The sequence below is a fragment of the Myotis davidii genome, unplaced genomic scaffold, assembly GCF_000327345.1.
Source record: "Myotis davidii unplaced genomic scaffold, ASM32734v1 scaffold168, whole genome shotgun sequence".
Taxonomy (NCBI): Eukaryota; Metazoa; Chordata; class Mammalia; order Chiroptera; family Vespertilionidae; genus Myotis; species Myotis davidii.
The window spans coordinates 9,438,000-9,452,408 of record NW_006383016.1 but is presented as its reverse complement, the minus strand read 5'-3'; the positions used below and the strand labels follow the sequence as shown (position 1 = coordinate 9,452,408).

General features: G+C 39.3%; 1 protein-coding gene across 1 annotated transcript in view; it reads left to right on the top strand.

Annotated features, from left to right (window-relative positions):
- BZW2 (basic leucine zipper and W2 domains 2) overlaps positions 1–9,681 on the top strand; it is a 39,190-nt gene extending 29,509 nt beyond the window's left edge. The window contains exons 8-11 of the mRNA XM_006779046.2: positions 735–881; positions 1,934–2,072; positions 8,803–8,925; positions 9,622–9,681. Of these exons, the coding sequence (XP_006779109.1) occupies positions 735–881; positions 1,934–2,072; positions 8,803–8,925; positions 9,622–9,650 (438 nt within the window). The 3' untranslated portion in view covers positions 9,651–9,681. The remainder of the gene's footprint in view (positions 1–734; positions 882–1,933; positions 2,073–8,802; positions 8,926–9,621) is intronic.
- The last annotated feature ends 4,728 nt before the right edge of the window (positions 9,682–14,409 follow it).

Here is a 14,409-nt window from a genome sequence, read left to right as displayed (position 1 = left end):
GAGGTGAGAAACCCAGCCGACCTCACTCCTGACACACCGGGCCGAGGAGTAACGCAGACCGCGTGGCACAAGCTTCACCTTCCTCAGGGCACCTTTATGCAATGAAGTTAGGCGGACCCATATTTCATACTGTGGGACTTGAGGATAAATGTACACATTTAAACTTAATTCTTAGGGGGAAATAATCTGCTGAGTGGTGCTGGGTTGATACATAGCGTATAAAAATGCCTTTGCGCTGTACAACTTATTTACAAATTAACATTTCACTGAGATGGGGCGTGAGATCATCAAAAGTAATAACTAAAGAATGAATTGTGGACAATGACCTTATTTAAATCCGTCAAGAGCTTTAAAGGTGAGGGTTAGAGGTAAAAATTAACAGCTTGGTTGCCTTTTTCAAACCTCAAGGAAGTCAGACTGGCTCAGGTGAGCCCTCCTCTGTTGGGCCCCTGGAGATCCCTGCATGGAAAAGAGTCGCTCCTAGAAGCAGGGATGCTCTCTTGTTCTCTGTTGTCCAGCAGCTCCTGGCCAGAGTGAGGCCTATTACTTTTTGGACTAAAAATAAATCTGCTTTGAAAACAAAACATCGTGTTTTCTGTCCCTGTTGTAATCTGACAATAAGTACCAGGAAGGGAGGGACGGTTTATCTGCCCAAACCTTTCACTCCCCAGGACGGTGAGAGGGAACTCCCCATCTGCCTGTTATTCTGACGACTCTCTTTCCGTGAAATTTAGGTGGTGCTCTATGTGAAAGAAGAAATGAAGAGGAATGACCTCCCGGAAACAGCAGTGATAGGCCTGCTGTGGACCTGCATCATGAATGCTGTGGAGTGGAACAAGAAGGAAGAACTTGTGGCAGAGCAGGCCCTCAAGCACCTGAAGGTACAAGGTCTTCATAAGGGACAGTCTCTGCTGTGGGCCAACGGCCGCGTGTGACGGGCTGGCCGTCATTCCAGCCTCATTCACCCAGACGCAGGCCAAACATACAGCTCCTAATTTTTTTCTTTTCAAATTCTCCGCTACCTAAAATGTTTCGGGTCTGAGCCTATGAAATACCTAAGGGTAAGTTTTTACTAGAAACCATGTTCGAAAAGCCACAGAATAGTCATACATTCAGTATTTAAAGTTAAAGAGGAATACTGTCTATTGGTTTTCTTTCTGTTCTACACAAGGGAAATTCTTAGTGAATCTTTTTGTTTAAGTCAACTACAAATTAACGTTAGAATTTGAAAAGCATCTGGTGGAAGAAATCAGCTGACTCTGTAAATTATCTTTTGTGCGTGGATACGTATGTTTTTACTTCCGTGAATTGTCTTCTCGCTATAAAACTATTAAGAAAAGTGGGGGACTTAGGTCTGCCTTCAGAGTTGATACTTGAATTGGGCAGTGAAAGACCTCTGAGTATAAAGTAGGTTGGGATAGAAATTAGAGATAGCTCTCTGAGACTGAGAGCAGCGCAAGGGGAAACTGCAGGTTCCATTGCCTGGGGAAGGCTCCTGGGAGGAGATGACCACTGAACTGAGGGGGGTAGTAGAGGATACAATGGCTGTCCCTCAGTGACTCAAGCCATGGAAGCTGAGGCAGAGGGAGCAATATGAACAAAACCATAAAGATGGCCTGGGAGGGGGTCTGAATGTCGGAAAGGAGAGCTTCACTCCTTGTCTCATTTTCACCATATCTAATAGACAGACATAGTAGTGCAGCATTTATCATCAGAAGTTCACATTGCCTCCCGTTGGTAGGAACACTGAGAGAAAGCTGATAAGATGCCAGGATAAAAAATTCATTTTGATCCGACACAATGTTGTAATAAGAAGATAATCCAAAAAGTGAATGTTTTCTAAGCAACTCTCCAGGTTACTGTTGTGATTCAAGTGTTGTCCAGCCTGTCCCTCCCAGGAAAGTTAATGTCTTCACTCCCACTCCTCCTGCAGCAATACGCTCCCCTGCTGGCCGTGTTCAGCTCCCAAGGCCAGTCAGAGCTGATCCTCCTGCAGAAGGTCCAGGAGTACTGCTACGACAACATCCACTTCATGAAGGCATTTCAGAAGATCGTGGTTCTCTTTTATAAAGGTATCCGCCCACGTGGCTCCACTGCTGTGTGTCCACGCTCTGTGGCAGTTCCTTGAGATGTAAGACGGGGGGGTCAGGCAGAGGGCAACATGGGATTACACTAATCTTTGCTAGTTTTAGGGAGGAAGCCACATTATGTGTAGAGAGAAGAGGCAAATGCTGTATATCCAGCCCAGTCAGGCCCCGTTCTCATTGGTGGAATTGGTGATGAACTGGTTATTATTAGGGGGGGGGGGTGAAAAATGTAATTACATAAAGTAATTAGGTCTGTTTTTTAATTATAAGGATTAGCTCTAATAACAGTGATTATCAAAATGTTAAGTTATATTCAGACAGTTTCAGATACCATAAAGCTGACTTTAAAATTACTGAAATAATTAGCCCTTTTACTTTCTATTTTAGTTGTTTGTCCCAGCCATTCTCCTATTTTCCAAGGAAATGGCTATTTTTAGATATTCACATTTACTGTTCTTTTCATTGTATTTTTAAGGATTAGGTTTGCCGTGACAACTGGCACTGCCTTTAATAAATGAATGCTATTATACTAGGGTTTTAACCAATTTCAGTCTGTACCGACAGCATATAAAAATGATCCTGGACTATCCTTTGGTCTGTGTTTATGTAGTTTTATCAGGAGAAGAATGTGATAACTGGCAAGTCCCACTTGAAGTTCAGGAGTTGCTGTTTTTCTCTGGCCAGATCTGAATTAGGTCCTCTTGGGTATAGTCATTAGATAACAATGTCTTGAAATGAAAGCTTGAATGTTTCCCAGGGTGACCCATGAGAACCAAACCTGCAGCTCATGTTACTAGCCCACCTATGGTACCCAGCAGCCAAGAAAAAGAAGCAGGCCCCCCACCCAGTGGGCATTCTGTCCCCACTGTCACTGCTGGCTCCTTTTACAAACTGGTGGAGATGGGTTCTACATTGGCTTTATAGGTGGTCAGTATTTTCTGCTGTGGAAAAAAAACCAAACTGTTCATAAACTAGTAGCCTAAGCATACATTTTCCTTTCTTGCTGTTTAATTACTAACCCCACCAACCAGTTTCTCTAACCAAATTTTTTAAAACTTAGACATAGTTATTGAGCCTCATCTATAGAAGCACCTAATTTTATTATTGTATTTAATTTACAACAGAATAAACAAACTACTTTTTATCAGTAATGACCTCTATGTTGCATATTGTTAGTGCACACAGACCCAGGGAAAAAGCCCCAGGACTGAGAATCTACCTTCATAAGCAGAGGGCAGGGAAAAACTGGAGAAAGAGGCAGGCCACTCCAGGCTGGTAATTAAGTTTATTAGGGGAAACTTCCCTTGGAGGTGTGTCCTGGGCAGCTGCAAGATGAAGTGGATTTCCTCCCTGCCGCTTGGCAGGCATCAAAGAATTATATATGATTCCGGTGCAGGGGGTGGGGGGTGGGGATTTAGTATCTGAATGCTACCAAAGAATTATATAGGGAAAAGGGGGGATAGTCATGGGCACTAGTACTGAGTGCTACCAGGAACAGGTATTTACCTGCTTGACCAGGTCAGGGCATTGGCCTGTTCCAGGGACCAGCACTTTACAGGAGGGTGGAGGGGACTGAGTTGTTGGCAGAATGAACATTGACTATGATCCAGTCGTCTCTAAGATGAGGGATTGTGGTAAGCAGTCTCCGTTCTGGCCTGGGTCCATCTCATGGGACAGACAGTGGCCATCATGGAATAGTCTCTCCCCCACACGTGTGAGCTTTTACAGTTCTTCTTCAGATTTCTCATTTTAACCGTTAATGTCAACATTTTTCCCCGTTGTACTCCTTTTAAGTAATCTAAAGTTAGTAAGGTCTGTGACAAGTATGAGCAGGCCCAAGGGAACACAGGAAGGTAAGTGTTAACATCATTTTATTCTTGCCTAGTTACTTTTGGAAATGAAATCAGGAAACTTTTAAATATATCACTGAGGTGTTTAAATTGAATGTCATTTTTTTAGGTAATTGCATAATTTTCAGATTTATGCATACAGTCTGTTGTCTGCATGAAATGTTTACACGCTTTCTCCTGAGAGCAGGAACCCCAGCAGTGATTGTTCCATACCACTGTTAAGAAAGTTATGTGTTTCCCTCCTTTCCTTATTTGAAAGGCGGTTTTTACTCTGACCTTATTTCATCCCACAAACAGGCACCAAGAGACATTTATTTTTATTGCTTTTATAAGGATTTGGATGCTTTTTGCATGTATTTTGCATGTCTAGAAATGCTTGATGAAAGTGCATTAGAGCACTCCTTTCCCAGCTCTGATTTGCAAATGAATCAAATGGGGAGCTTGTTAAAAGCGCAGACCTTCAGCGGTTCTAATGCTCTAAGTCCCGGATTAGGGTTGAGAATTCGCTTCTTAATAGATTTCCTAGTGGTACTGTGACATTGGTCTGGGACCACCACCTAAAAGGTGTTTGATGCCCGAGGAATAAATTCCATTAACTATGGTAGCACATTTAAGATCATACTTACCACTAATTCCATGCACACATATACATTTTACAAATACCAAACTGCATCTGTTTGCTCTAGTGATATGGATTCCTTTTATTTATTACTAGAGGCCTGTTGCACAAAGAGATTCGTGCAATGGGCCTTACCTTCCCTTGGCTGCTGGCACTTTGCCTCTGGCACCCGGGACCCAGGCCTTCGCTCTGGCTGGGCTCCGGCCGGAGCCAGCCCCGGGGCCGTCAGGCTTCGCGCGCCGCTTAGAGCCTACGTATGCAAATTAACCACCATCTTTGTTGTGTTAATTTGCATACTCTCCTGATTGGCTGGTTAGTGTGGTGAAGGTATGGTCAATTTACATGTTTGTCTATTATTAGGTAAGATAAGGAACATCTTTGCTTTAATGCAAGTTTTAAAATTATGAAACTCCTCCTTTTCTATTTTAGTCTCTCTCATTACTCTCTCTCTCCTCTCTCTCACACATACTTTCCCCATAAATCCAGAGCAAGAGGACAACAGGTAGTTGAGGATGTGGTTACTCATGTCCCCTTTGACAAACCTAGTTATTTTAATGAATGTCATTATTGAAAGATTTTAAAATATTTTATATAAATAACAGTGTAATAAAAGTGAATAAACTACAGTAATGCTTTTCAGCAATGAAAGAAAAAAATGGTAATTGCTCATTTAGTGAAAATTCACTTTCTGTATTAAAACCTGATTTTTATATTTCTGAGATACTAAGGAAAAATAGTAAATTTATTATTAATTTTCAAACATCACATTATTCACTTTAAATAATAATGTCTCTTCCTTCTTGAAGCTAAGTACCCTAGTCTCAGCATGGAGGTCTGAAAGTAGAATACCAACTTCTCAAGGACTGTTATTTTTATTGTGGGTTTTATCAAGTGCAGAAATTTCTTAGGTTAAACTCTGTCTTTCATGCAAATTTTCCTAAAATGTTTCTTATTCTTGTTCTAAAGAAAGGTGAATGGCCTTCTCACCATATATTCCCAGCATTCTTAAGATACATTATTTTTTTACTTTGTTTCAGTATAGCATCTCTAATAAAATTCCTGAATTTCCTGAGTTCCAAATGACATAGTATTCAACTTTAATATCTAAATAACTAATGTTGCCTAAGGCTTTGCAATTCTCAAACTACCTTTACAATGTTGTCTCTTTGATCCTAATGAAAACCTGAGATTTAAATTATATCTGTAGATTGAGAATTACTTAGTTTTTCTCAAGTGAATGAATTTGTCCATTACACATGGGTTGAATGTATTCCTAACTGACAGTTCGACAGTTGTTTTGTCAAATGCTAGAAATTAAATAGTCCCTGACTTCCTGAATTTCAGTGTAGGAGAAAGCCAGGAACTAGAGTCAGCATGTCAGTTGCTGAAATAAGGCTCCCACAGATGGCTGAGGAGTGGTGGGGTGCCCTTGAAAGGGAACCCAGCTCACAGATGAAGCTAATTTGGAGGGAAATGAAAGGGCTGGGATGAAGAAGCTGGCCAGCTAGGAGAGAAATGTATTTTAAGCTTGGAACTCTGCAGTTGGATGTCTTAGACTTCTGTTGACATATATTCTTAGTAGGCATTTCTGGGAAATCCTAACAAAGACTTTATAGTCTCCCAATTTTATTTTTTAAATCTTTATTGTTGAAAGTATTACATGTGTCCCCTTTTTTCCCCATTGACCCCTTCTAGCCTGCCCCCCACCCCAGGCCTCCACCACCTATTGTCTGTGTCCATGGGTTACACATATCTATACTAATAAAAGGGTAATATGCTATTTAGACTGGACATCTTGAGGGACCCCCCCCATCCTGTGCATGAATTTCATGCACTGGGCCTCTAGTATGTATAGTTCTTTGGTTGATCTCTTCCCACTACCCCTGCCTTCCCTCTGAGATTCATCAGTCTGCTCCATGCTTCTGTGTTTCTTGATCTATTTTGTTCGTCAGATTCCACATATGAGTGAGATAATCTGATACTTGTCTTTCTCTGACTGGCTTATTTTGCTTAGCATAATCCTCTAGTCTCCCAATTAAAATTGACTGTTCTCCACTCTTCCTTAGAGGGGAAAAAAAACATGCCTTTTTTTTCATTCTCAAGGAGTTTCCTTCCTTTTTAGATTAGACTTTTCACTAAACAAAAGTTGAATTTCTTCTTAAATGATGTTCATGTTTTGCCTCATAAGTTGCCCTGTGTGATTGCTTCTGGCCCATGTTTATTATTTATTACCAGACACTAGAAATTTAGTCTAGCAGCAAGTATTTATTACTAACTTAGGTTCTTCTACAAATTCAAATTTACAAAGTCTGGTTTTTAATGGACAATACATCTGGTAAGTTTTACTTAGTGTCCCTTTCACAATTGTCCTTGGCAAGCGTTTTAGTAGTTGCATGGCCTCTTTCAGCCTCTGGGGGGCAGTAAAACACAGGAATGAGCTCTGAATTTCAGAAGGAAATACCCAAATACTATTACTAAATGCAGTCTTAACCAGCTTTCCAACATGTACATTGTATCAGATGTAATTCATTAAGGTGAGGAGAAAAATAGAATGTCCCTTTACATGTTTGCCACACTTTTAATTCTATTTTTTGTTTTATGACATTAATAATAATAGTTCTATAGGACATACATACAATTTACAAACTGAAAAATATACATATGTTGGGTGTACATGCTCAAAACTGTCTCATCGGGGAGCATGATCCAAACAATTGGGAGATGGCTGTTCTAAATCAAGCTTCTTAAAGATGTCAGAGAGATAGATTATATAAGAGAGACTTTAACTCCGTGTTTAAGCTAAGTAGTTGAAAAGTCTCGGTAAAGCATTCTTGCACAAGTCACTTCCTCGGGCTCCTCGCCTCTAGAAAAACTAGGTTTTGATGGAAAGTGGGTGGGGAAGTTTTCTCATCGTTGTGAGTGGAGGATGTGGAGCTGGGAACAGAAGAAGCCAAAAGACTAGAAGCTAAGAGTAATTCCATAGGAGTCCTGACTCAATCTTTTATATCCAGTTTTTATATCCAGACTTCCCCTTTCCTTCACAAAATGTAGTATATTTAATTATTAAAATAAATAACAACCTTATATTGTCTAAGACCAATTGCGTGCATTTTTAGCCAATTTGATTTCCTCAGTTGAATACAAGAGCCACTTATTTGGAAAAAATACGGTTTTGTTATAAAAAGATCAGTGATATTTTAAATAAAAATTATCAAATCATTTATCTTGTTTTCGTAAGTTAAATTATATTTTGACTGCAAATACATTATTAGAGTGATTTATCAGCATTGTAATGGATTGGATAGGTATTGGGGACAATAATAAATCCTTTTTATTGGCTTTGCATCTCATTTCCCACTCAAATCCCCAAAACCAACCCATTAGATCATTGGTAATGTATGTATTTTATTACTTTGATATTCCCCTTCCCATTCTTAACATTACATTTTTCTAAATTAACCATAACTTTATGGTATCAAGGCATATTCGTGTAATTTATAGTTTTAGGTAATTGATAGGTAATAGATAATACTTTTTGTTAGAAACCTGTAGAAAATTGGTCTAATATATCTGTTTTTCTCTTAATAGAGTACAAGGAAAACATTACTATTGCAGTTTAGAATATGATACTGTAGGAAAATCAGTTAGTAATTTAGCGATAGGGTGAGTGTAGAACTTTGGGTTATGTGTGGATTGGTCCCATGATACACCTAGGAAGCTCATCTTTATATCTAATTATTACTATCATTATTGCATCCTGTCTACATTTTTTTATTTGCCCTTCTTTTCTCCTAAAATAGTAAATCCCCCTAAAAAGTCCAGTCATTGAGGTTGCTGCTTAATCAAGATCTGTTTGAAGTTGGCAGGATACAGAGTGTTCTGAAATGCTGACATTGCTGAGTCATTTGCAAAATCACAAAATATCTACACTGTTTCCTACCAGCAAATTTGGACTTTAAGAGGTTTCTAAGTCCCAATGTGACTTGCATTTAGGCCTGCATTATATCATGACTGATGAGAGGTATCATCATCATCACTACTTACTAAGCTAAAATGCCAAAATATGCCACTGTTCTATATGGAAATGAGCTTGGTTCCTGTCTTCTAGTAAGTTTCAGGTATGGATTTCTTTTATAACAGAGCGTTCAATGTTAAAGTGATTGCTTTCTATTAAAGTAGATGACAGGAAGTTGCTTTAAAACATGACATTTGTGTAGTAACTGAAATCTTTGATTTGAAATTGCAGCTGATGTGCTGAGTGAAGAAGCGATATTGAAATGGTACAAAGAAGCACACGTGGCCAAAGGCAAAAGTGTTTTTCTTGACCAGATGAAGAAATTTGTTGAGTGGTTGCAAAATGCAGAAGAAGGTATGATCCCATTTAACAACTTTGGTGGCCATTTAGCAAATCCTTTCTCATTATAATTCAAGACAGATGGTCTTCCACAGATTTTTCTTGCTTTCCTAAAACTAAAGTTCTTGGAAGTGTCTTCCATATCAAACACTCAGCCTACATCTTAGCCTTTGTTTCTGAATCAAGGCAATGAAAATCTCTACATGGCAAAAAAAGAAATGGCCCTCTTAAATTATCCACTCTAATGGAGAACAAAGAGGAAGAAATAATTAGATCTGAAAGGGACAACAATACATTTATTTTAATCACATTATGGGATTATATAGATTTTTATAAGGACCTTCACCAGTTGCCTGATATTTGAAATGGGAACACAAATTGTAAGAATAATGTATGAGATTAAATGCAAGTAAGAATGAAAAGTTTATTTTAGCTGATTTAAAAAATAAAAGTAGTTATATTCGCTAAAAGTATTTACTAGTATAAGGATATTGCATTTTTAGAAAGGCCAAGTTCATTTCAAAGCAAAGGGAACAAAAGTTTGCTACCTGCCCTCATCTAACTATGTTACTTAGAAAATGGATGCCTGGGACAACAGTGTCTTGGGAGCAGGGAGGGGGCCAGGGGAGAGAAGTGCAGCTGAGACTCTCCTGGCCTTATTTAACAGAAAGAAAACAACAACAATCATGACTTTCCTTTCTTCTCCCCTAGAATCTGAATCGGAAGGTGAGGACAATTAGATGGCCGGAGAAGCACAATGCCTAGGTCATTGAGGCATCAGCTATTATACTTGGGACTCTACCTCTCACTCACTATATGCTAACTTAAAGCCATTCAACCGGGAGTCCAGTAGGAATCTGAATTACTCAACAGACTCCTCTTTTTTAGCTGTATTTTTCAGGTACTGTGTGGTGAACGCCCCACTGGTGTCTATTACAGGGCCACTTTGGTAGTTGTGTATCTGCTTGTGTATGTGATTTGACAAACCAGTTTTTTTAAATAAATGGCTTTATAAAAATCTGGGCCTATATTCTCAGAACTCTTATTTCTTTACCTAACATGACTTCCTACACAGATGACATTTCAGCTAATATTTTGACAAAAATATATTTAAAGATAAGATGTTAAAAATTACATTCAATTTATAACAATTGTATGCCAACTTTTATGTTTTATATTTAATTTTATGTGCCGACATGTGCAAGGGTTTTCCTTTATTTTAGGGGGTGATGAGTAAAAGGTAAGGAGGCTACTGCACTGGAGGATATCTGACTTTGCCCCATAATTTCTAAGGTGACCAAGGTCATCGAGTTGGTGACTAAGACTGAACTCAATTTCCCATCTTTAGCATCCATAGCTGCTTTTTTTTCTATGGTCTATTGTCAAATTATTTTTTATAACAATATGTTTCTAACAGTTTAAGCAAAAGTTTTTAAAACCAGCACTGCTAATGAATAAACATCTGGAAAATCTATTTCTAATCTATAAACGTAGCAATTACAGAATACTAAATATTTAACATTTTCTAGCACAGAGTATTTTTTCCAAACGGAACTTGAGATAGTGATCTTAAGTAAGCAGCCAAGAGAGGGACGATTACTCAAATAGCAAGGACTTAGTGAATCCTCAAACCCAAAGCGCTTTCTTTCTCTGAAAGACTCTGTTTTCTTTTTTTTAAAAGAAACTTTCAGTTATCAAAGGAGTTACATTAGCTATCTATTGCTGTGTAACAAATTATCCCCCAATTTAGCAGCTTAACAACAGACTTACTATGTCATAAGTTTCTGTGGGCCAGGAACCCAGGCGGGGCTTAGCTAGGGAATTTGTAGCCTTGGGCCTTTCCCTTAGTTGCAGTCTATCTGTTGGCTGGAGCTGCTGTCATCTGGAGGCTCTAGGAGCTGCCTCCAGGCTGACATGGTAACTCATGGGCCTTAAATTCTTGCTAACTTTTAGCCAGAGGGTTCAGTCTCTCAACACAGGGTCCTCTACTTAGGCTGCCTGGGTGTCTTCATGTCTTAACAGGCGGCTTCCCCCAGAATGAAAGGTCTGAGGAAAGGAAGCCATCTGTAACCTAATATTGGAAGTGATATAACATCTCTGCCATATTCTATTCCTCATTGATCAACCCTGGTACAGCGTAGATAGGGACTCCAGGAGGTGTGAATACCAGGAGGTGGGATAATCAATCATCATATTAGCCATTTCAGAGGCTGGCTACCAGAGTAGTACATACTGAAATAGTTCCTGGAGAGTTTTAAAATCTTCACCTAGTGTTAAAGCAGTCTAAGGAGATGTCAGAAATATCTTGATAAATTTTTATAAATATAATTTGCTTAATTCTTTAAAAATTAAGTCCATTCTATATGTTTTATATCCTGATCTTTATTAAATAATTTTTTTAACATTTTACTATATCAATAACTATTCTTCAAAAGCATGTTTTAAAAATACATTTTGTTTTTGGCATGGATGAGGCATAATCTTTATTACAGGCAGTCCTCGGGTTACATCGGACTGACGTACATTGTTTCGTGGTTACATTGCCATCTCCCATTTATTTATTAAAAAAAAAGTTCCGTCATTTTGGCGTCTGTACATATGTGCTTTATGTTTATTATTTATTTACCACAAGTAAAGGTCAGGAATTGTTATTTCTTTTAAATGTTTTTTTTTACTTTTTACTTCATTACTGCCTATGTGCCCGCAACCCAGGTACATGCCCTTGACCGGAATCGAACCTGGGACCTTTCAGTCCACAGGCCGATGCTCTATCCACTGAGCCAAACCGGTTTCGGCGGATTTGACTATTTTAAACACAAAATTTTATTTACTGAATTCGCATGTATACATTTGAATGCATTTTATACCTATTTGGGGCATAGTCCAAGGCAATATTATTTTGACAAGAAATCAAAAATTTATCTGCTAACCTCTATAAATATGAAAGTGAAACTTCTGGAATTCAGCAGGTCCCATTTGTAAAATTGTAGGGACAAGGAGGATTAAAATATTTCATTTTCAAGCCGAGAAAACCAGCAGTCTGGAAACAGGTCGGGCCCTGCATGGCGATGGAATCATCTAGGGTGAGCCAGAGTGTTCCTGGCTCTGATGAGTCAGCATCTCTGACCTCAGCTTCGAGTTAATGGAAATTATTTCTCTCTGCTTTCTGTACCTTGGAAAATGGTAGATTTTAAGGTCCATCCTGAGAGATGCCCCTACACTGCCATGGCCCTCTACTTGGGGAATAGGTGCGAGTAAAATGTTTCTTCCGGCAAAACACCTTTTTAGAGCTAACTTTGCATATTTAAATCTCTGCACCTTGCTGTGTGTGTGTGTGTGTGTGTGTGTGTGTGTGTGTGTTAACTATTGATATGAAGCAGAGAAAAATGCCTAGTCTGTGCTTATGTATTGAATAGAAATAGCACACTTGTCTAACCAGCAACAAGTGGCCATGAGCACGAGCAGTCTCGGAAGCCCCCTGTCAGTAAAGCATTAGCCTGAGTTCTGACCGCGTCACCTCATTTGCCTGTGCTTAGGATGGATGCAGCAGCAATGTGTTCATGCCTTTTACTCAACTTTGTTTCACCTCCTTTTGTTGTTCTTTGTGTTTCGTTCCTTTCTGGTAAGTGATTAAGTAGATACTGTCAATCTGCCAACAGTAATAACCAGCTCTCTCAGCAAGCACATATGAAACATAAGAATGTTATTTTTTAATTAGCCAAAATGTTGCACTGTTCTCTTTTGGCAGAGAGAATGATTCCTAGGCACCTTTCTTTTTCAGAGATGGTTTTGGAACACAAGCGTTTCCTCATATAGCATTCATTACAAAAAAAGAAAATCATTCCCAGCCTTCTCTTTTGTATGGACAACACAGTTTTTGTTTTGTTTTGTTTTATTAAATCATAACTTACAGGGAGCCCTAACTGTTTTGGCTCAGTGGATAGATCATTGGGCTGTGGACTGAAGGGTCCCAGGTTCAATTCCAGTCAAGGGCACATGCCTCAGTTGCAGACTGGGTTCCCAAACAATTGATGTGTCTCTCACACTGATGTTTCTCCTCCTCTGACTCTCCCCCTCCCTTCCACTCTAAAAAACAATGGAAAAGTATCAAGTGAGGATTAACTAAAAAAAGAAAAAATACATTTTCAGGTGAGGAGTAACAACAACAAAAAATAGTTACTGTGGCTTCACTTGTTTGTACGACTTCCACGTTTTGCTTTATCTGCTGTGCAAGCGGATGAGTGGAGAGATGTACTTGTTTGGCCTGAGCTTGGAGGCACCATTAGTCAGCCCTTTCACTAATTAGCCTGTCACTTAACTCAGTATTTACTATGCTTAATTGTAAAATAAGGGCCTGGACAAGATCAGTCCGTAAACTGGGACTTCACAGTTCACATCACCCAAAGTTAAACAAATGCAAGACTGTTCTCATCAGATTCTCAGAGTTTTTGTGACCGAAGAAAGGTAAAATAATCGGGCTAAATTGCAGGTTCTCAAATCCCAGCATGCATCAGGATCACCCAAAGGACCTAAAATTGATTGCTGGCCAGACCTCCCACTAAGTTTCTGACTCGGTAGGAGTGGGGCAAGGTCTGAGAACTAGTTTCCGGGTGGTAGCCGATCCTCGAACCATTGGGCCAGGTAGTTACTAAGATTCACTCCTTGCTGATTTTCTGCAGCCATTCTGTCTTCAATAAAGGAGGTGGGTTTTATTTTTCCTCATATCTATATCTTTGATTGCCATTCCTCACAATGCATAACTTGGCAAGAAATGGTGTTCAGTAAATGGAGAGATTGTGCATTAAGAATTCCTTTTAAAGGAATTTATAAAGGTTGATTATAAATTCATCTAACATATTCCTATACCTTCTTTAAAAGTTCAGCATTGGGACCACAGCCGGACTGCTACACCAGTAGTGAGAATTTGGATTAATGCACCAAGTAGAAATGCATCCTAATTGATTGTGTCATTCTCTGAAACAGGCAATAGAAGGTGGGCCCACACTTTATAAAATGATCCTTGTAAAAGAAGCAAAAATACTTTTCTCATAAAAGTACTTTATGAAGATTGCCTAGTTGGGTTCTGTAACAGCAAATTGTGGGTGTTGACCACAGAATGGTGACCAACTCTGTGACCCCCTTAGGTTCCCCCCTCCGTTCTAGAACAGGTCTCTAAAAAAGGTAAAATAGCTTTGGGCTAGTTTACTGGTTCTTAAACTGGAGTGTGATTGGAATCCCCTGGAAGGGCTTGTTTATTACAAATTGCTGACCATAGCTCCAGAGTTTCTGACGGAGCATGTCTGGGGTGGGACGGGAGGATTTGCATTTTTAACAAGTTCCCAGGGCCTGTTGCTGCTGCCGGTCTAGTAACTACACATTGAGAGCCACTGGGATAGAAGGTTCCTAATCCCTTAGGAACAGGTATGTTGAAGCAACCAAGCCCGTAGGATGGAACCTTGATTTAGACCTGCCTGAAGGCTATTGATGCATTTGTTAGGA